The sequence below is a fragment of the Macaca fascicularis genome, chromosome 7 (assembly GCF_037993035.2).
Source record: "Macaca fascicularis isolate 582-1 chromosome 7, T2T-MFA8v1.1".
NCBI lineage: Eukaryota > Metazoa > Chordata > Mammalia > Primates > Cercopithecidae > Macaca > Macaca fascicularis.
In genome coordinates, this window is record NC_088381.1 from 142,495,196 (window position 1) to 142,516,283 (window position 21,088).

At 48.9% G+C, this 21,088-nt stretch overlaps 1 protein-coding gene across 3 annotated transcripts in view; it reads right to left on the reverse strand.

Annotated features, from left to right (window-relative positions):
* The window catches only part of LTBP2 (latent transforming growth factor beta binding protein 2), a 113,079-nt gene that overhangs the window by 46,080 nt on the left and 45,911 nt on the right, over nt 1-21,088 (reverse strand). For all 3 annotated transcript variants that reach the window (XM_045396747.2, XM_045396748.2, XM_005561774.4), the window contains exons 4-8: nt 10,374-10,564; nt 7,746-7,916; nt 7,052-7,258; nt 5,621-5,907; nt 4,418-4,520 (exon numbers count right to left, since the gene is read on the reverse strand). In XM_045396747.2, coding sequence (XP_045252682.2) covers nt 4,418-4,520; nt 5,621-5,907; nt 7,052-7,258; nt 7,746-7,916; nt 10,374-10,564 — 959 coding nt within the window. The remainder of the gene's footprint in view (nt 1-4,417; nt 4,521-5,620; nt 5,908-7,051; nt 7,259-7,745; nt 7,917-10,373; nt 10,565-21,088) is intronic.

Sequence of the window (21,088 nt, forward strand, 5' to 3'; positions counted from 1 at the left end):
TGTTCTCCCTGGAGATACAGGGGGCCCTGGGTTCAGAGGTGAACTCAACCCACCCCAGGCAAATGGCAAGACGATCTCATGGCAAACAGCTGGATCCCACCACTGCAGGCCCCGAGCCATGTGCCAGCCCTGCCTGTCCCAGCAAAGGGGCCTTGGGGTTGACACAGCCAGTGCCAAGCCAGATGGGGCAGTGGCCAACTTTCCAGTCAGCCCAGATGTCTGTCTTTCTCAGATGAAAACTCAAAAATGTGGCCTCAATCAAAGTGGCTTTTGAGAGCCGTGTGTTCTCCAGACTCTGACAGGAGGATTGAAGAGGCCTATGAGTTGGGATCCTTTGATAAATCTCAAGGGGTCAGGAAGACCCGGCTCAGGCTAGGTCCTGGGAGTTCAGCTGAGTACACATTACCTCTACCACTCAGAGTGAAGGGAGCAGAGGCGAACTGTGGGCTGGTCTAGACTGACTCCCGGGCCAGCTCTCCACGCAAGTTCTGTGGCATTCCGGAAAAAAAGGGATTCACCTATGCCATGTAATTAAGACTTCAAGGCAGTCCTTTTCCATGTCAGGAATAGTGGCATTCTGGTGGGACCTTCTTCAACAGTCCAGCACAGAGCCTCAAAGCCAAAATGTGACTGAAGGGAAGCCACTCCCAGGCTGCTCGCCCTATCACTCCCACTGCCACCTGATTTGCTAGAACACCTCACTGGGGATGACAAAGGCTTCCCCCAAAGAAGCATAACCCTATTTTATCAGAGGAGAAATAGGGGCTCAGAGAGGCAAAGCCACCAGGGCCAGGGATGATCTGGGATCCAGAAGTCTTGTCTGTCTTGCCAACCTTCCCCAAACCTGCCCTGACAGCTTGCCTTTTCTTCCTCTGCTTCTTGTACAGAAGCTTGTCATCCCCACTTAAAGAAATGTGCCCACCCCAGCCCCAGGCTCAGGCATGAAGTGAGGTGCCTGGCACTCTGTCAACACAAACAAGGCTCCCCAACATCTTGCCCCTTCTCTATACAATGCCCAGCTGCACTTTCATGTGTTTTTGATGTTTATGTTGCCCTGGTCTTTGTTATTTCTTGCTCAGTGTGCTGGGATGCTTGACATTCCAGGGTCTGTACCCTGGTGCCCAGCATGCTGAGATGTGCTGGACACAGTGGGGGAGGCCACCGTCTGGGATGGGGTGGAGCGAGGGCAAGGGCTGAGCGTTGGGTGTGTTGGGGGAGGGGTACAATTGGCGTTCTGCATGCACCTGATCCACAGAGCTCTGCTCCCATGCCCACCGCCACTGGGCTCCAGCCCTGCCTGAACCGAGCTCACCAGCTGTATTTGGAGCAGGGTTCTTGGGCATCAGGTGGGCTGAGCTCTCAAGGCTGGCACACAGGTGGAACCAGGAGTGGAGCAAGTGGGCGAGCAGGTAGCCACTTCAGTACAGACTCTGGCTTTTTTCTCCTGCTCCCCACCCTTCCAGTGGAGGGCTCCCCACCCTTCCAGTGGAGGGCTCCCCACCCTTCCAGTGGAGGGCTCCCCCACTCTCAGAAGTGCTTTCAAGATCTGGGGATGTGGTCACTGTGCCTGTCAGCCCTGGTTGAGGGGAACAGGCCTAGAATCCTCCATTGGCAGCAGCCAGCCCTGGCATGGACCTCACAGCCTGCCTCTCTGCATCCCTGATGGGCTCCAGAGCTTGGGACAGGCAGGCCCTGTGCTCCCACTCTCTGCTCCAATCTTACAAGCGGCAGATGTGACATATAAGTGAAGAATCCAGAGTGGCTCTATTTTCATTTTCACTAATGTCACCTGATATGTGGCTACTAACATCACTGTCAGATTGGCTTAGTGAATTAGAGAGGAGGTACTGACCCAAGGACCCTGTGGGGTCCTGACTGCTGACACCCCACCCAGAGGGCTGCATCTCAAGAGCCCAGGATTATGCTTGGTACCCAAATCAAGCACACCTTAAGGCCTGAAGACTTGCCCAGAGGAAGGTTCCGTGAAGGGCACAAACCTCAGCTGGGAGGAGAATCCCAGCAGTGAAGCGGGATTCTGGGGAAGGCCCTTCTGGAAGCCTGTTTCTCAGCTGCACCACTCCACTCCTTTATACCCATGCTGCTGGCAGCTGAGCCCACTCTTCCCCTTCATTATTTCTCAGACTCTAGAGGCAACAGTGTGACAGCTCATGAGCCCTGAGACAAGGAAGAGAAACTTCTAAGTCTGCCCCCGAATTGCCACTTGGATGAAATCTCACTGTTTCCACCACCTAGAAAAGCCAGCTCCCTCCTAGGACAGCCCTACTGGGTCAGGAGGTCCCAGGGTAGGTCAGCACCTTGGTCAGCGCAGCAGGTACTGCACGCCCCTCAGAGGGCTGATGGGGTAAATGGGGAGAGACTCCCACCCACTTGTCTGAATGAGCCAGCTCTTGGGAACCAGAACCTGCCCAGAGCAGGGACATGGGAGCCCTGGCCCCACCTAACCCTTCTGACATGCCTGCCTTTCTACAGGAGAGCCAGGGCTGAGCAGGGCTCAGCAAGAGACACACTGTGCTCCAGAAAATGTTGCTAACTCTCTTGGTCTTACTCGCATATGCAATTTCCTTGGGTTATTAAACTCTTCCCCACTCTTTAACTGTTCTACCCTAGTTATTCTTCAAATCTCATCCTGGAAGTCATCTCCTCTGAGCTTTCCTTGATCCACTGGCTTTAGCCCGTAGGGCCCCCATCCCGTAGTTTACAGATGTGCAGGTTGTGTGCTGCACAAAAACACCATCTCTAAGGGAATCATTGGCATTCTAGATTGGCATATTTATGAAGATGATCCTGAACAAATGGAAGGGCAGGTTTTTCTAATTTGCACAAAGGTGCTACTGGACCTATGAGGGGCCTGGGTTCCACTGCCTCGGCACTTGACCAGACACTGCTCAAACCTCTTCATTTCTGATGCCCACCAGCCACCTATGACTCCCTGCTAAATTGTGAGCTTGGAGAGGAAGGCGCGGTTTTTACCACCTTCTCTACTCTCTGTCCAGGGCCTGCACACTATGGCCTTTTCAAATAGTGGTTTGGTCAATGTAAATATTTGTCAACTGATTAGAATGTGGGATATCGAAGTTTCAAGGGTTCAACGCCTGATGGGAAAGAGAAAAGAAAACAAGGAAAGAAGAAAAGTGGCAAAAACATCTCTGGCCTACAGGGGAGACCTGGGCAGTTTGAGGTACATTTCCTAGTAGGGTAGTGGGTCCATTCCTTTCTCGCTTTCTTGAGGGATACTTTCTAACAACAATAATGATAATGACAATAACAGCCAGGTTTATTGACCTAATACTAAGCAGGTGCATCATTTCATTTAATCTCTACAGCAGCCCATGAGGCTGGCACTATTACTCTCTCCATTTTACAGATCAGGAGACTGACGCAGAGAGAGGTGATCAGGAGGAGCTGGGACTGGTACCTAGTATGTGTTAGACGTTTAAGCCTGGGAGCTGAATACTACCTTTTGCTACTTTGCCAAAAATTCTATCACATTGTAAAACCGTCTACACTTAATTTAAGTTTGGAAAATATAGTCACTGCTCCACAGCTGAGTCTGATGTGAGGAACGGCCCTGCCCCTCCCACCTTTGGGCTCCTGTCCAGACTCCTGACAAAGCTGATTGACCAAGCTGACTGCTGACAGGCAAAGGAAATACACACCAGGCTCACGCCCAGGCCCAGGAAGGAGGCCTGAAGGGAGAAGACAGACCAAGTGGGCAGAAGCCACACTCAGGGACAGGCATCTGGTCACCCACCTCCCAACTGTGCAACTAAGACTGGGGAGAGCATCGTGAACAGGCATCTTGCTCACTCCTGAAATCACGGTCCTTGGCACATACAAGACACCCAGTGAGTATTTGCTGAATGAATGAATGAACACATGTTAGGTTTTTCCTACCCTCCAAAAGAAGGCAAGGAATTAGGGTTCCCATACCCCAAGGATGAGGACATCTAGGACAGACATTCAACCCTAATTAAAAGTCAGGGAGGCTGGAACAGGAGGTAAGGAGATAAAAGAGGAGGCCTGGGAGCCCCACCAGTGAGAGAATAAAGAAAACACTGAATCAAATCAAGACCCCTGGACCCCTGGCATCTAGACAGGGGTGTACAGGGGAGCACTGAATAAAATCCCTAAAATCTGATCAAGAATCTCTGCAAGAGGGGGCAGGCCCTTGCAGGCAACCAAATGGAGCAGGCAGGCCAGACTGCACCAGCAGAGGGCTGCCAGGACCCTCAGTGCTGGCCAGAAACACCTTCAAAGCAGGTCTGGGAAGTCTGCAGTTTACCAGCCTGTTCTACCTGCCTGGCCTCTGACACCCTGGAGGGGAAACCCTGGCAGGAGAGGGCAGGCACGGGGAGGGCTTCCCCCGCCACTCTTAACCTTGGACTCCAGCACTCACCGGGTCTGGGTGGGCATGGGGCACACAAAGTCACCCCCCAGAAGGCTCCCACGCTGCCACAGCAGTCCTCTTGGGTGGTCAGCTCCAGCAGAGGGTTGGCACACTGGAAGAGAGGCCATGGACACCTGTGACCACCCCTCTTCCCTCCCAGGCTGTGCGCAGAGATGTCCCCGGAAAGCCTAGGACACAGAGCTCACTCCCCACATTCGGCCAGAGGAGGCCCCCAGCCAAAGAAGGGGAGAAACAAGTCAGCCCATATCCCAGAACGCAGCAGAGAAACCTGCTGTGCACTCTCCGAGCCCCTAACCTTGTGTGTGGATGGGACACCGCAGACACAAGATCCGCCCTGTGCGGGGCTGCAAACCACCACCCTCCATGGCCCTAGCCACAGACAAAGGGTCCTAAAGGAAGAGCTTCCTCTGCCTACCTCCAGGGAGCCGCAGGGTCGCCCACAGTGTGGGCCTTCCTTGTGAGCACTGCCCCAGGTTCAGGAATACCCCAAGCTGAGAGGCCAGGGACTATCTGGAAATTCAGGGTATTTACCCCTTGGCTGTCCCACTTCCTCCAGTTCCCTAACCTCAAATGGGGTTTCTGGAAATACCTTAGTTTCTGGAAACTAAGCGGTTTCCTGGCAACCCCAAGAAAAACCATACTGGGCCTGGTCTAACCCCTATTCTTGGGTGCCTGGCGTCAGAAAAGCTTCCCTGATTTCCCATTATGAGCTGAGGATGGCCCCAGGGGGCAATAGGGTATCTCTCATCTTTGTACCACCAGGGTTTTTGGGTTAACCTCCATTTGTTAATTCCACACCTCTGTGACCCCAACTGTAGCCTCAACTAGATACAAAACTCCTGGCCAGATGCTAACAGCCCTAGTGGTCCATGCGCCAGGGGTCATAGGATCAGCAACTCGAGGCTGCCTTCACCTGAGGATGCTGGTGACAGCTCCTCCAGAGGGGAACATCCTTGGGTCCTCTTCTGTGTGCCTGGTATTGACAAGCACCAACTAGAGTCCAGGAAGGAGGCCCAGCCTCTCCATACATGGGCAATTTCATGCCTTGGGTTTTCCCATCTGGGCAATGGGAGACTCTGCAGACACTCACATTCCATAAGAACAAAGAGGACAGAGAGGAGGAGAAGGGCAGACTGGGGACAATTGCTGTCCTGGAAGCATCCAGGGCTGAGGCTAGAGCTGTGTTCTCACCTGTCCGTTCACAGTGTTCAGGTAACACCGGCCCAGCAGTCCTCGAGGCCTGGGTGCTGCTGGGGGCAGTGGCCGAGGGGGCTCTCCAGACCGAGCCGGGATGTTGTTGCTGTCCCAGAGGCTGTGGCCAGGGCTGGCAGGCAGCCAGGGTGGGGGTCTGGTCTCCACGCTGTTCTCCTCTAGGGCCTCCTCCACCCCGCCCCGCACCCGGGCCACCTGGTGGATCTGCACTGAGGCCTCGGGCGGGTGGTGAATGTGCACCTTCACCAAGGAGGGGTTCACGGAGGCTGGGCACAGGGGCTGGGGTCAGAGCCAGGGAAGCAGGGCCCCACCCTCATTTTCAACCCTCTGAAGGGTATCCACCACCCCTGGGCCAGGCAGGCCACTGGCTATGTGTCACCCTAAAACTCTCCTTCCATTTCCTTGCTCCCAAGTTAGAATCCCAGAATGATCCCTTGGGACGGGATGAAGTGCAAACTCTGTCACTGAAGGAGCCTCATTATCATGTTCTAAGCTACCTTCCTGATTCCACCTCCCCCATGACCCTGGCCAACCCTGGAGCTCCAGCCCCCTGGCTCCTGCATGGCCCCACCTCCGTGCCTTTGCTCATGCCAGTCCCTCTGCTTAACCAGATGCTACCCATTGTTTCAGGCCTAACTGCAGTCCATCCCCTCCATGCAGCTGTGCCAGAGCACTCTGGGCTTAGGCGCCTCTCCATCCCCTGATCCCCTAAAGCATTCTGCATTTTTTTGGTACCTAATAATGGAAGGCAGGGAAAATGAAATGTTTTATGCTGATATTCTATTTCCCATCCATTCTCCCTCTATTACCCAGGTCCATGGGTTCCTTGAGGGCAGCACCCTGCCCTTATACTGTTTTGTCTTCCCCAAGGTACCCAACACAGGGAAAGGGCAAAAACAAGTGGATGAATTCCGATGGGAGGGGGCCGAGAAGTTGAGGGAATGAAACTCAGCACTGAGGGCCAGGAGAAAGAGGGAGGTTTGATGGTAAAGGAAGGACTAGGCCGGGCGCAGTGGCTCAAGCCTGTAATCCCAGCACTTTGGGAGGCCGAGATGGGCAGATCATGAGGTCAGGAGATCGAGACCATCCTGGCTAACACGGTGAAACCCTGTCTCTACTAAAAAATACAAAAAACTAGCCGGGCGAGGTGGCAGGCGCCTGTAGTCCCAGCTACTCGGGAGGCTGAGGCAGGAGAATGGCGTGAACCCGGGAGGCGGAGCTTGCAGTGAGCTGAGATCTGGCCACTGCACTCCAGCCTGGGCGACAGAGCGAGACTCCGTCTCAAAAAAAAAAAAAAAAAAAAGAAGGACTATAGGCAGCTTCCCTGTCCCTGTCACAGCAATGGTGACAGCCTCCACCCAACTGGTACTCCTCCCAGGGTCCCGCTGGCCCAGCTGTGCTGGCACTCACCCAGCTGGTTGGAGAGTGGCAGTGTGAAAGTGGAGTGCCTCAGGGGGGCTTCCAGCAGGGCTCTGGAGCGGGACCCCCTCCCTGGAGGCTCCCTGTCCGGCTGCGGGATAGGCAGGTGGCAGAACTTCCCGGTGGAGTTGGCGGGGCACCAGCACTCGTCCCTGCCGATGCAGCGGCCTCCGTTCAGGCAGGGGATCTGGCAGAAATCTGCAACATCAACCGTCAAGGTAAGCAGCGGTGGAAGAACAGTAGCACCTGTTCTGTGGCTGGTGACCACCACAGAGAAACAGGCGGCAGAACCCTGACCCTAGATGGCTCCTGTAGCCTGGAGCCCCCTGAAATGTAGGGACTTTCCACTGCATTCATGTAGAGTGAAGAAGGGTGGATAATAACCAGTCCCTGCCTTCCTAAAAAGCCCATTTAGGCCTTTCCCTGTACCCCACAATAACCTGGGAGGTGGCATTATCATGAACTGTCTCTTCTCTGTTGAGGAAACTTGGACTCAGAGAGGTTATGTGACTCCTAGAGTCACACAGCTAGGCTGCCAAGTGAGGACTCAGCTCCCCATGTGATTTGGGACACTTGTGGAGCCACAGTTTGGGAGCAGCGGGCTCCCATCCAAGGCAGACCTGGCTCTCTGGCTATTCACCCTCCGGGGCCAGCTGGGAACCATCTGAACGGGAAAGGGACTCACAGATGCGGAAGCCAGACTTGGGATCGTGCCCATGGCCGCCCTGGCTGTACAGGGTGGTGGTGTCGCCCCTCTCACAGCTGTTGGCACAGTGTCCACGGGCACAGGTCTGCTTGCAGATGGTGGGAGTGAAGACGATCTTGATCTTCTTGATTTTCTCCGTGAGGTTCAGCCCTGCAGAGAGAGGGCTTGGGTCCAGGGGGCAGGGCTGAGAGGCACAGCTGTGACCTCCAGAGTCTGGTTAGAAAGCCCCATGGGACTAGGGCTGCATTCATCTCAGGGGCATTTGCTGAGTACCTACTGGATGCAGGGTCCCATCGTAGGGGCAGGGTGATACCTTTGAGAAGCTCGCAGATGTGCCAGCCACCAAGCTCACACTTCACGCACATCAACCCTCTTGAGTGGGTAGTATGTTAGGTTGAACTATTAGAAATTGCCATTTTTGTAGGTTCCTAATGGCTGAGTGTTGGTATTTTTCATACATCCAACCTACTATGTCCATTTTACAGCTAAGAAAACTGAGGCCCAGAGAAGTTTGGGTGCCCAGGTGACGCAGCTAGCAAGTGATGCAGCTGGGCTTTGAACCCAAGGGCAGGGAACAGAATGCGGCTCAGGCTTGCCAGAAAGGAGAGTTTTCTAAGAGAAGAGAAGAAGATGAAGCCTGAAAGGATTAGAGTCAGGTTTTGGAGGGGACCTGATTACCAGAACAAGGATCAGGCACTTTATTTGGTGGGTGGTGGGGGAAGCCGCAGAAGACTTTTAAGCAAGACACCATGCTGGCTGTGATGCGCAGGGGGCTCCAGAGGCGGGGCGAGCACTGGGGAAGTCATGGCAGCAGTGCAAGCTGAGGTTGCTTCATTTACCAAGAGCGGTGGCAATGGAATTGGGGTATTAATTCAGTATGGGCAGCCTGGGGACAGAAGCCAGAGGCAGAAGGTTGAGGGAGAAATGGGAGGGGAGGAAGTTGAAAAAATATGTGTTGATCATGGGTTTGAGAAGCTTGACTGTGAAGGGAAGAGATAGGAAGGAAGCGGAGAAACAAATGTGTGTGTGTGTGTGTGTGTGTGTGTGTGTGTGTGTGTGTGAATGAGAGAGCTGTAAGCAATTGTACATGCTGAGGGGAAAGGGCTGAGAGGGAGGGACAGGGTGAAGATACAGAAGTCGGGGGACAAGTGATGTCAGCATTCCAGAGGAAATGAGAAAGGGTGCCACAGTGTGCCTTAGATAAGAGGGACACCTCCCTCTCAAGATGGCATGAAAGGAATCATCAACCATGAAAAGGAATGAAGCACTGATACACGCTGCCACATGGATAAACCTCAGAAACGTTATGCTAAGCCAGGCACGGGAACTCGCGCCTGCAATCCCAGTACTTTGGGAAGCCAAGGCAGGAGGATCACTTGAGGCCAGGAGTTCGAGACCAGCCTGGGCAACATGGCAAGACCCCATCTCTACAAAACATTTAAAAATTAGCCGGGCATGGCGGTGCGTGCCTGTAGTCCCAGCTACTCTGGAGGCTGAGGTGGGAGGATCACTTGAGCTCAGGAGTTCCAGCTTATAGTGAGTTGTGATCATGTCACCACACTCGAGACTGGGCAACAGAGCAAGACTCTGTCTCTTAAAAAAGAAAAAGAAAAGAAAAGAAAATGTAATGCTAAGTGAAAGAAGCCAGACACAAAACATAGCACATTGTATGACTCCATTCATGTGAAATGTCGAGGGTATGCAAATCTATAGAGACGGGAAGTAGGTGAGCGGTTGCCAGGGACAGGAGGGGAGATAAAGAGTGACTGCTGCTTAATGGGTACAAGGTTTCTATTTGGAGTAATAAAAATGTTGTGGAATGAAATAGTGGTGATGGTTGCACACAATTATAAATATACTAAAAGCCACTGAAGTGTAGCCTTTAAAATGGTTAATTTTATGTTATGTGAATTCCACTTCGATTTTTAAAATGGAAATAAAGGAAGGAGGTGAGCTCAGGCACAGATGTAGACACGGGAGTGGTGTGTGTGACGGGCAGGAAGTTGAGGAGCTCTCTGGGAGGTGGGGGCATGTCCGTGGGCTGACAGATGGGGCCCTGGGAAAGGAGGGGAGGGGAGGGGAGGCCTGGAGTAGCTGCTCTGAGAAATGGAGGGAGAAAATGTCCAGGCACACAGGGAGGGGTCGTCAGGCAACAATAAGAGTGTGCCATGGCGTGAATCCACAGAGATTCTGTTTCCTCCTGTGGGAAGCAGAGGCGCAGCTGTAGGTGCTGAGGAAACAACTGGTTGGGTTGATCCAGGAGGGTTGGGGTTTGCAGGAGGGATGAGGTGGAAGGACCGGGACCAGGGAGTTGAGGATCACAGTGGGATACGAGGGAAGCAAAGGCAGGAGGGGATGATAGATTGGGCAGAAATAGAGCAGTCTAGGTCTAAGGGTTGCAACAGGGGTGAAGTCCAGGTCCACTGGTTTGGGACCCCTGGAGCTCGGCACAAAGCAGGAGATCAAGAAGCGTTTGTTGGTTGGCTGAAAGAATGAGGACAAGGTGACAACTCAGCCCCTCTGTGAGAGCAGAGGGGGAAAGCTGAGGTGGGAGAAGAGAGTTCTAGAGGCCCTGCTCTTCTAGGACCCAAGACAGGGCATCCTTACCCCAGGGGGATGAGGGGTGCTCCAGAGGTACCACCTGCTGGGTGCCATCTCTCTGCTCAAGGCCTGGTCCCGGGGGCAGGGCGTTGGAAGAGAGCTGGCTACTGACCGTGGCAGTCGGGTGAAGTCGGACGGTGCGGGACAACCCCACGTGCTGCTGGGAAGGGTGGGTCTGGCTGAGGTCACTCAGGGTCCTGTGGAGACAACCGCGGCATGGGGGTTTGCACCCTGGGAACAGTGTGTCTGTGCCACTCCTCATCCAGCCACCCACTCCCTGCCTTTGCACAAGAACAATGCTCTCTGGCTGCCTTCTCACCCATGTATGGCTGACTCCCAGACATGAACGTGCCCCGAGGCAGAAGGACTGATCCAAAGGCCTGCCGGCTAGTTTTGTAGAAATACCAACCCCTATGTGGAATCACCAGGCTTTTGGTGGGTTATTCCAGGCAAATCACTCAGCCCCTCTGGGCCCCAGGACCCTTAACTGCAAAATGGGGGTGTTAGATGTCCTCATGGAGCTCTGACATTCCGGGGGTCTTTGAGAACCCACTACGGACCAGCCCCTGCCCTGAAACCAAGTCCTGTACATACTCCCTACCACTTCTTAATATAACCCTTAATATGAATTACCTGTAGAAGAGGTGCCCAACAAACACACCTTCACAGATTGATTCAGAGCAGAGCCTAGAATCTCCCTCTCATTTATTTTTATTGTAAGAATAATATAACAACAATATTCAAAGAGAAAAACACGAATTCATCATCTCCCATCCTGACCCAGCAAATACTTTTGCATATTTTCTTTCAACCTTCGCTCACATATATGATTTTACACTATTGTCATAACCTAGAGATACAATTTTAAATTCCGTTTTTCACTTAACATTAGATCACAGTTTACACAATTCAATTTGTCATATTTGTCACGTTCATCGCTACATGATAGTCCAGCTCAAGATGAATCACAACTTATTCAGATATTTACCTGTTGCATATTTAGATTTTTTAAGAAGTTGTTTGTTTGTTTGTTTTTGTTTTTGAGACCGAGTTTTGCTCTCGTTGCCCAGGCTAGAGTGCAATGGTGCGATCTCAGCTCACTGCAGCCTCTGCCTCCTGGGTTCAAGCAATTCTCCTGCCTCAGCCTCGCCAGTAGCTGGGATTACAGGAGCCCGCCACCACTCCCGGTTAATTTTTTGTATTTTTAGTAGAGACAAGGTTTTGCCATGTTGGCCAGGCTCATCTCGAACTCCTGGCCTCAGGTGATCCACCCACCTTGGCCTCCCAAAGTGTTGGGATTACAGGCGTGAGCCACTGCACCTGGCCTGTTTTTAAGTTTTAAATATGTACATCCTTACCTATATGACTTTGTCTTCTGTTAAAATATTCCTTTAGTACAGGGGGATTTGTTGTACTGTTCTATTTTGTATGTTTGAAAAAATGTTATAGGAAACATTTTGAAGGATTAAAACTTTAGGATGAGGCTGGGCATGGTGGCTCACGCCTGTAATCCCAGCACTTCGGGAGGTCGAGGCAGGTGGATCACTTGAGGCCAGGAGTTCGAGATCAGCCTGGTCAACACGGTGAAACACCATCTCTACTAAAAATACAAAAATTAGCTGGGTGTGGTAGTGCATGCCTGCAGTCCCAGGTACTTGGGAGGCTGAGGCTAAGAATCGTTTGAACCTAGGAAGTGGAGGATGCAGTGAGCCAAGATCGTGCCACCGCACTCCAGCCTGGGCAACAGAGTGAGACTCTGTCTCGAAAAAGCAAAACAAAACGAAAACTTTAGGATGAATTCCTGGGGCTAGAATGACTGTATCAAAGGTTACAAACATTTATGTCTGTAGGCACACAATGGTGTATTGCTTTCTGAAAGGGTTGCATCCAAATATATAAATGAACCACTTAGAGCACAACCTTGCCAGCACAGCATATTATTAATTTTTAATACTTTGCTAGCTTTGAATACGCACAAAGTGGTACTTCAACGTTCTTTTCACCTCCCCCCTCTTTTAAAAAATTATTTTTGAGGTTGAAATATTTCAGGTATTTATTTACCACTTGTGAAAATCCTCCGCTCACATCCTTTGACATCTTAACTGCTTGAATTGTCTCATACATTTGGGACACATTCTCTTGATGTTTATTATTGGGCAGGCTGTTCTAAAAGGCAGCCTCTGTTGTAAATACTCTGTCATTGTCACAATGTCTATGAACCACTGTGTATACGACAGTGTCTGGACTGTGGTGGGTGTAAGTATATTGCAGACTTCAAAGCTGAGAGAGGCTCAGTCCTTGCCCAAGGTTATACAAGAGCTAAATCGGGACACCAGGATGCCAACCCAGGGCCTGATCCACAGCCTGTGTCCTGTGCCACCCGACAACCAGCCCAGACTCCAGGGGGAGCTCAGCCTGGAAGCCTCTGCTCAGGCCTCGGGGGCATCCCTTCCCCCAGTAGGTCCCATGCCAAGCCTCCCCACTGGTTTCCTTGCACAAGTGGGATAAGGCCCTGGGATTCTCTCCCTCCCCCATCTCCACCCCAGTTCTGTCAGCCCTCGGTGCCCAGGCCATGAGCAAACTCCTTATGCTTTCCTGGCAGAAGGCAAACTAGGACTGGCCTGGCGCAGTGGTTCACACCTATAATCCCAGCACTTTGGGAGGCTGAGACAGGTGGATTACCTGAGGTCAGGAGTTTGAGACCGGCCTGACCAACAGAGAGAAACCCCATCAAAAAATATAAAGATTAGCCGGGCTTGGTGGCACATGCCTGTAGTCCCAGCTACTGGGGAGGCTGAGGCACGAGAATCTGGGGTAGTTTTGCAGAGAAGAAAACCAAATAAACAAACCATGCATTCCCTAATCACAGACAGGACCTGGCTGTACAGAGGAGAGGGGTTGGGACTGGGCCAGACAGATATCAGTTCTGCCTCTTACTAGCAGCACGGCCTTGAGCAAGTCACTTAGCTCCCCTGAGCCTCAGAATCCTCATCACTGAAACAGAATAGCAATACTCACCTCATAGCGTTGGTGTGAAGATGAAGAGAAGTGAGACTGTGCAATTATTTCACAAATACAAGTGAATGGTCAAAGTAGGAACATATGCCAGAATTTTTAAATTGCAGGAACAAGGAAGAAAAAAGGAGTTAGCTACAGTTTGGACTAAACACATCTCCCCAAGCAAATAAGAAAATGTGACCGCACCACTTAAAATTCTTCTTTAAGGGAAATAGACTCCAGAAAAAAATGTGATTGCTGTCCAAGTGTCCTTATAGATAAACAGGGCCAAGTGTCTAACCTGGTGTCAACACATTTTTAACAACCGGAGTCCTGTGAGCCCAATTCATTGTCACCTACTGCTGTTAATGGGGATTGGGGGTTAAATGACAGAAATCAAAAAGTCCTGCATTCTGTGAGGCTCATAGTGGAGTAAAGGAGGATGCTCCCAGTTTTTTTTTTTTTTTTTTAATAGGTCCTGCCTCTTATTCCTAAAGCATCCATATAAGGAGGTTGATATCTCCCTTTATAAGTCCCAGCCTAATCCTCAGAGGTGAGAAGCGAGAGAGGCTGTCACTGTGTGGAGGGCTGCAGGTTCTTGGCTCAGCTCTGGCTCCCTGGTGGTCTCCAGCTGGTTGTCACTGCCATCGCCACGTAGAAGGGCACAGGCAGCTAGGATGGAGTGGAGACTGTGAGCTGCGGAGTTTGTAAACCCCACTGTCTAGCCTTATATTATCTTTGCAGTCATTTCCTTTAAGCAAATTGCAAGCCTTTAGCCAAATCCTGTTTGCAAGTTCCTTCCTAGTCTCAGGTTGTAGGACATCAAGAGAATGGTGTGGTGCCATGTTTGCCCCAGGCTGGTCCAAAGAAGCAGTATTCCCCCAGTTAAGGACAGTAGAGATTTGATAACAGAACATCGCAAGAGTCTCAATGAGAAGGTGACCACAGCCCCCAGGAGAGGCTCCATCTACTAACAGCCTTGGAAGAACCGCTGCAATTTCATCAAAGGACAGAGGTTTCCAAACTCACCAGCACAAGAATGGAACTTGCTATCTTTCTGGGATTGTTCCAGGGAAATCCTGGCCAAGCCTCCACAATGGACCAAAATAGTCATCTCTAGACTTCAGGATTTCATGAATCCGTAAAATTTTGGAACAAATTTGGGGGAACAACATAAAGTTGCTAACTTTTTATTTAGGTTGCTAAGACTTTCAGACACACACACACAAAACTGTCAATCATTACCACCATAATTTCATGAAAGAAAAGACATTTCAGAGCCAAAAGAGAAATGTTTGAATAAGCCTAACTTCATGGAAATCTCACCAAATGACTTTATTTTCTTCATTTGTTTGTGGACCATGAAATCCCCATCACAGGCCAGCACAGAGCCAAGAGACAGCCACCAGTTCCACCACAGTCTGCTCTCACCTGTGGACTCTGGGCTTTTCAACCAAGATGAGGAAAAATTATCATCCCAGTGGGTGGGGTTTTCAGGCCCACATGAAAGTTGCCTGGGCAGTTTGTGCCCATAATGATGCCACTTATTTAAATGTGCAAGGTATGCCCACACCCTGCCCGACACACTAAGGTTTCCAAATAGCGATGGGAAGACAAGTGGGCGAGGAGCTCTGTGCCCTCCACCCCATTCACCCTCACCCTAGCCTGGCAGCTCTCCTCTATTTACTTCATAAACTGGGCTTCCAAAAATAGTTGGCCCTTCATATCCATGGGTTCTGCATCTGCAGATTCAACCAACTGTGAATGGAAAATATTTGGGGGATAAAAACCCCAAAAATAGCAATCAACAATGAAAAATAATACAAATAAAAATGATATGACAACTATTTACTTAGCATTTGCACTGTATTAGGTATTACAAGTAATCTAGAGATGATTTAAAGTACATGGGAGCATGTGTGTAGGTTATATGCAAACATTATGTCATTTTATATCAGGGACTTTAACATCCATGAATTTTGGTATTCACGGGGGTCCTGGAACAAATCCCCTGTGGATACTGAGGGATGACTGTATTATTGTTTGGAAAGGGTCTTGCTGCTAAAAGAAAGTTTAAGAGTGTTGTTAATGATGCAGAGAATATGCCTGTAATCCCAGTACTTTAGGATCCTGAGACAGGCGGATCACTTGAGGTCAGGAGTTCGAGATCAGTCTGGCCAACATGGTGAAACCCCATCTCTACTAAAAATACAAAAATTAGCCAGGCGTGTTGGTGGGCACCTGTAGTCTCAGCTACTCGGGAGGGTAAGGCAGAAGAATCACTTGAACCTGGGAGGCGGAGGTTGCAGTGAGCCGAGATCTGCCATTGTACTCCAGCCTGGGCGACAGAGCAAGACCCCCTCTCAAAAAAAAAAAAAAAAAAAGATACATAGAATAGTTGTAATTATCATTATGAACATGAAGCCAGGCATTTTATATACATCATCTTATCTATGTTATTTTAGTGAATAAAAAAACTAAGTTGCAGAATATACAGATAGTCTGCTTCCAGTTTTGTGTTTTAAGAAACTTTTCTCTCTCTCTTCCCCTACAGATGTTTATGTAAGCATAGGAAAGGACCAGAAGATCTGTAAATAGTGGCTACTCTTTAAGAATGAGAGTGTTGGGGGGATGGGGGAGGGATAGCATTAGGAGATATACCTAATGTAAATGACGAGTTAATGGGTGCAGCACACCAACATGGCACATGTATACTTATGTAACAAACCTGCACGTTGTGCACATGTATCCTAGAACATAAAGTATAATTTAAAAAAAAAAGGAAAAATTTGCTTGCAAATTCTGGGGTTGATACCCGACAACGACAGCTTTCTTTACTTTTTATGCATTAAAAAACACACATAATCAGTTTTTCCTAAAGTTTGCAAAAAACCATGAACTTTGGAATCAAATAGATCTAAATTTAATCCTGGCTTTACCATTTATTATTTGGGAATCAATGAGAAAGATACCTTTCAAGTCTGAATTATTATTTATCAAATGATGGAGGAATAAAACTGCTGTTCCTGTTGTGATCATAACCTGAAATAATGTAAATCTTCGATGTGTAAAGTCTGGCACAAAATAGACACAAAGTAAATGTTAATTTCCAACTCTGAAAAAAAAAAAGGAATGAGAGTGTCTGTGTGCACCTCCCATTTTAAACTTTATAATTTCTATATTTTTGAAATTTTTACAATAAATATGCATCACATGGAATAAATATGTATTTGTTTTGTAATCAAAATAAATCTCTATCCTTCCCACAACATCATTTTATAGATAAGGAAACTGAGGCTCAGAAAAAGCATGGTAAACGTGTCCACATAACTAGGAGCCACGATGGACTGTGTTAGCGAGCAGAGGTACAGGAGTTCAGACAGAATACAGACCAGATCTAGGAGAAGGATCCAGGGAACTTCAGGGATAGGTAGGATTTTAACAGCCCCAAAATGAGGAGGCAGACATTCCAGATTAGAAAAACAACAAAGAGCCAGTCGCGGTGGCTCACGCCTGTAATCTCAGCACTTTGGGAGGCCGAGGCGGGTGGATCACCTGAGGTCAGGAGTTTGAGACCAGCCTGGCCAACATGCTGAAACGCTGTCTCTACTAAAAATACAAAAATTAGCTGGGCACGATGGCGGGGCACCTGTAATCCCAGCTATTTGGGAGGCTGAGGCAGGAGAATTACTTGAACCTGGGAGGTGGAGGTTGCAGTGAACCGAGATCGCACCACTGCACTCCAGCCTGGGCGACAAGAGTGGGACTCCATTTCAAAAAAAAAAAAGAAAGAAAGAAAAATAACATAAGAAATGCATGGAGGTGGGAAGCACAAGCCATGTTTGAAGAATAAGGAGCACCATTTGGATAAAGCACAGATTACAGGGGAGAACGGGGACGGGAAATCATTTCCATTCAATGCCTATCAGGTGGCAGGTATCATGCTAAGTGTTTTAGCTAATATATCATTTACTTGTCCAAACAATTCTATGATCAAAAACCCCTGCTTGGCCAAAACCACCTTACAGTAAAACGACAAATGACATGGTGGGAAAAATATGTGCAACTCGTATCATAGAGAAAAGACGAATCTCCGTACCTAGAAACTAGAAACAGAAATGACAGAGACCAACAGTCTTAAAAGAAAAATCAGCAAAGAATATGAACAGGTCACAGAAAAAAAAGAATACAAACATTTCTTGAACCCAGAAAAATATGCTTAACCTTTCTTCTTGTAAGGGATGTGCAAATGAAAACTATGCTGAGGTAGCATTTTTTAATCCACCAAATTAGAAAAAAAAAAACCCAAAAGTTTAATAACATACTCATTTGTGAGACTATGCAGAAACAGACACTCTCAGATGCTGCTGGCAGGAATGTAAATTGATAGGACCCTTCTGGAAAGCAATTTGGCAATGTCTATCCACATCCCATTGCATCCGCGCTTTGACCCTGCCACTCCACCTCCAAGACTATCCGGCAGATAAACTTTCTGTGGTAGGTGTTGCTGCCCTGCCCAGGTCCCCTTTCTGGCTCCTGTATCTGCAAGTGTAGTGGCTAAAGGCTTACACCTGTGATTTCTTCTGAGTCATGCTCTTGGCTGATGGGAACCACCTGAGAAGCTCCTCCCACCACCAGGACCACACAGCCAATGACTGCCTGAAAGGGAAGTTCAAAAGCCTGGGCCACCAGGCCTCAAGGAGAAACAACTTTGTAAGCTCTATCCTCAATCAGGCCAAAGCTTGATTTACCTGGGACCACATCTTTACTTGGCTCTCTCCCCTTTCCCACACTGCTTTCTTCTCTTCTTTCTCATCTCCCCCCCTCCCCCACCCAACAAAATCACACACACCCGAATCCCACCTCTAGGGGACCCAACCTAAGACACTTATAAATGCCCAAAATGATATATGAACAAGACTATTTATAGAAGCACCATTTTGTAATAGCAAAATAGTTTGTACAGAATCAAAACAACTTAAGTGTCCTTCAGTAGGGGACTGGTTAAACAAACAAGGATCTGCCCGCAGAATGGGGTAATAGGCCCTAGAAACACAGCGGCAACTCCTTTACATCAATAAGTTAAGCTTTCCAAGGTATACTGAAAAGTTAAAACACAACAGCCCAATCCCACCACTGACTGTTTTTGTACAGACTATGACCTAACAATGGTTTTCACATGTTTAAATGGCTGAAAAAAATCAAAAGAAGAATAATACCTCAAGACATGAGAAAACGATATGAAATTCAAATTTAAGCATCTGTAAAGTTTTACTGGAACACAGCTGCCCTCCTTGTCTGTGACTGGTTTTGCTCTCCAATGGCACTGCTGAGTAGTTGCAGAAACCATATGTCATAGAAAATCTAAAATATTTACTGTCTGGCCATTTATGGAAGTGTACTGGCTCCTGGTGTAGGGCATGTGAACTTCTGTGTAACATACAGAAAATAAGGATATATGTTGCAGTTATTTGCATATTCATAAAGCAACATTGGAAGGATATCCTGGAATATTAATAACAGTGGTTACCTATGTATGTGGCAGGGTGGAGAGCAGGGAGTGGGAAGTGGGTGGGTAGGGAATAAACTGGTGCTATATATATACATATATATATATATATATTTTTTTTTGAGACGGTTGCCCAGGCTGGAGTTACCCATCTGGAGTTGTCTCACTCTGTTGCCCAGGCTGGAGTGCAGTGATGCAGTCTCAGCTCACTGCAACCTCTGCCTCCCAGGTTCAAGCAATTCTTCTGCCTCAGCCTCCTGAGTAGCTGGGACTACAGGCACTCAACACCATGCCCAGTTAATTTTTTTTTTTTTTTTTTGGTATTTGTAGTAGAGAAGGGTTTCACCATATTGGCCAGGCTGGTCTCGAACTCCTGACCTCGTGATCCGCCCACCTCGGCCTCCCAAAGTGCTGGGATTACAGGTGTAAGCCACCAGGCCCGGCCAACTGGTGCTATAATTTAATGACACTTTCTCTGCCAATAATTGGCACAGAACGTGGCAATAATGCCCATCACGTGCACACTCTCACATAGGCCTCTCCATAACCCAAGAGTTAGATACTCATTATCCCCATTTTATCGTCAAGAAAACAGAAGCTATGGGGGTTCTATACCTTGCAGAAAGTGGCTGAACTCCTAAGTGCTGAGGCCAGGTTACCAAACCAAGTAACTTCACCCTAAATCCACCCACCATTAATCGTTTCTTTATCGCCATTTTACAAATGAGGACATTGAGGCTTTGAGGGATTAAAGAATAGGTCTGTGCCCTTATGGTGGAGGTCTTGAAATATTGGGGGAGGTGTCTGGGCTTCACTGAGTGGGTGAAGGGGAGTGCCCTGAGATTTTGAAGCAGGGAAATGACCTGGTCCAAAGAACAGCTACACTTTTTCACTCATTCAAAGGGCAAGTACTGAGTGCCTGTTACAGGCCATGCACTGACCCCAGGGATGGCAAAGACTCCAACCTTGGGTGAAGTCTTTAGCACCCTAGCAAAAGTGAGGGGGCACAGGAGAAGCCACATGTTAGCCTCAAGTCACTCATGGTCTTCAAGCAGGCCTAGGACATGTTGAGATGGGCATTTTTAAATGATGATTATTGCGGTGAAAGACCACCCGGTAGAGAATGGACTAAAGAGAGGAGGGCTGGAGGCCAGCTGGAAGGCTTTGGCTGTGGTCTAGACTATCAGTGGCCGAGGAAAGAACCAAGAAGAAGGCATGGATGCAAGGGCTATTTCAGATATAGAGACAGATAATTCCCACCTATGGCTTGGACAAATGGGTGGAGGGAGTTCCAAGAGCCAAGATCTCAACATGAGAAATCCAAGAAGTGAATGATGGCCTCTGTTTTGGATATAATGAGTGCTTGGTACCTCGAGATGGATCTCGAGATGGAAACACCCAGGAGGCAGAACTTGGGAGAGAGTTCTGGGGCTGTAGACACAGTTGGGGCTGGGAGGAGGTTGTAAGAGCAGAGGTGGTGGCTGTAGAGTTAAGAGGGAAGGATGATATTCGAGGAAAGCAGGCAGAACAAACCATGCTTCAGAGTGCCACTGCCTGACTGGGGTGTTAGCTCTGCCAACGTTTTCCAATTTAAAAGGGAAAAATGTATTAGTGAACACAATGGTCTCAGTTCTAAGTCTTGCTCCCATAAATTCTTCTCCAACCTCTGGCGCCTGCTACCACTTGTCTGCTAGCAAACGATTAAACAAACGAACAAGCCGTAAATTAATATTAACGGAAAAATGTGGCAACAGCTTATCATACTTCATCCCACAGTTTGCTCTTTTCATGGACACATGTGTGTGCCTATAGCGGGTTTTTTTTTTTTTTTTCCATACATAGACGATCGTCATAGTTTCTGCTAATAAAACTGTTCCCAGCTCTAATCATGGAATTAAGTGTATTGATATTTCGTGGTATTCCTTATGACTTCCAGGTGTTCTGACACCTAAACAGTTTGAGAAATGTAAGAGGAAAGAGAGAACAAAGAAGGGCAGAGGGAACCTAGGGAACACCAACGCTTTAGGGGCAGATGGAGGGAGAGGCTCTGAAGGCATCTGGAGCAGCCAGAGGAGGAGGAAGGATGGAGGAGAAATCTCCAAGAGAGGAAGGCGTTCCCAGAACTCTCTCTGCTGCCAGCCAAAGCACAGAGGCTGCTCCTTCCTGCGGCTGCAGGTGCAGCTCACTGCAGCTTAACATGTCCTGTGTTTCCCTG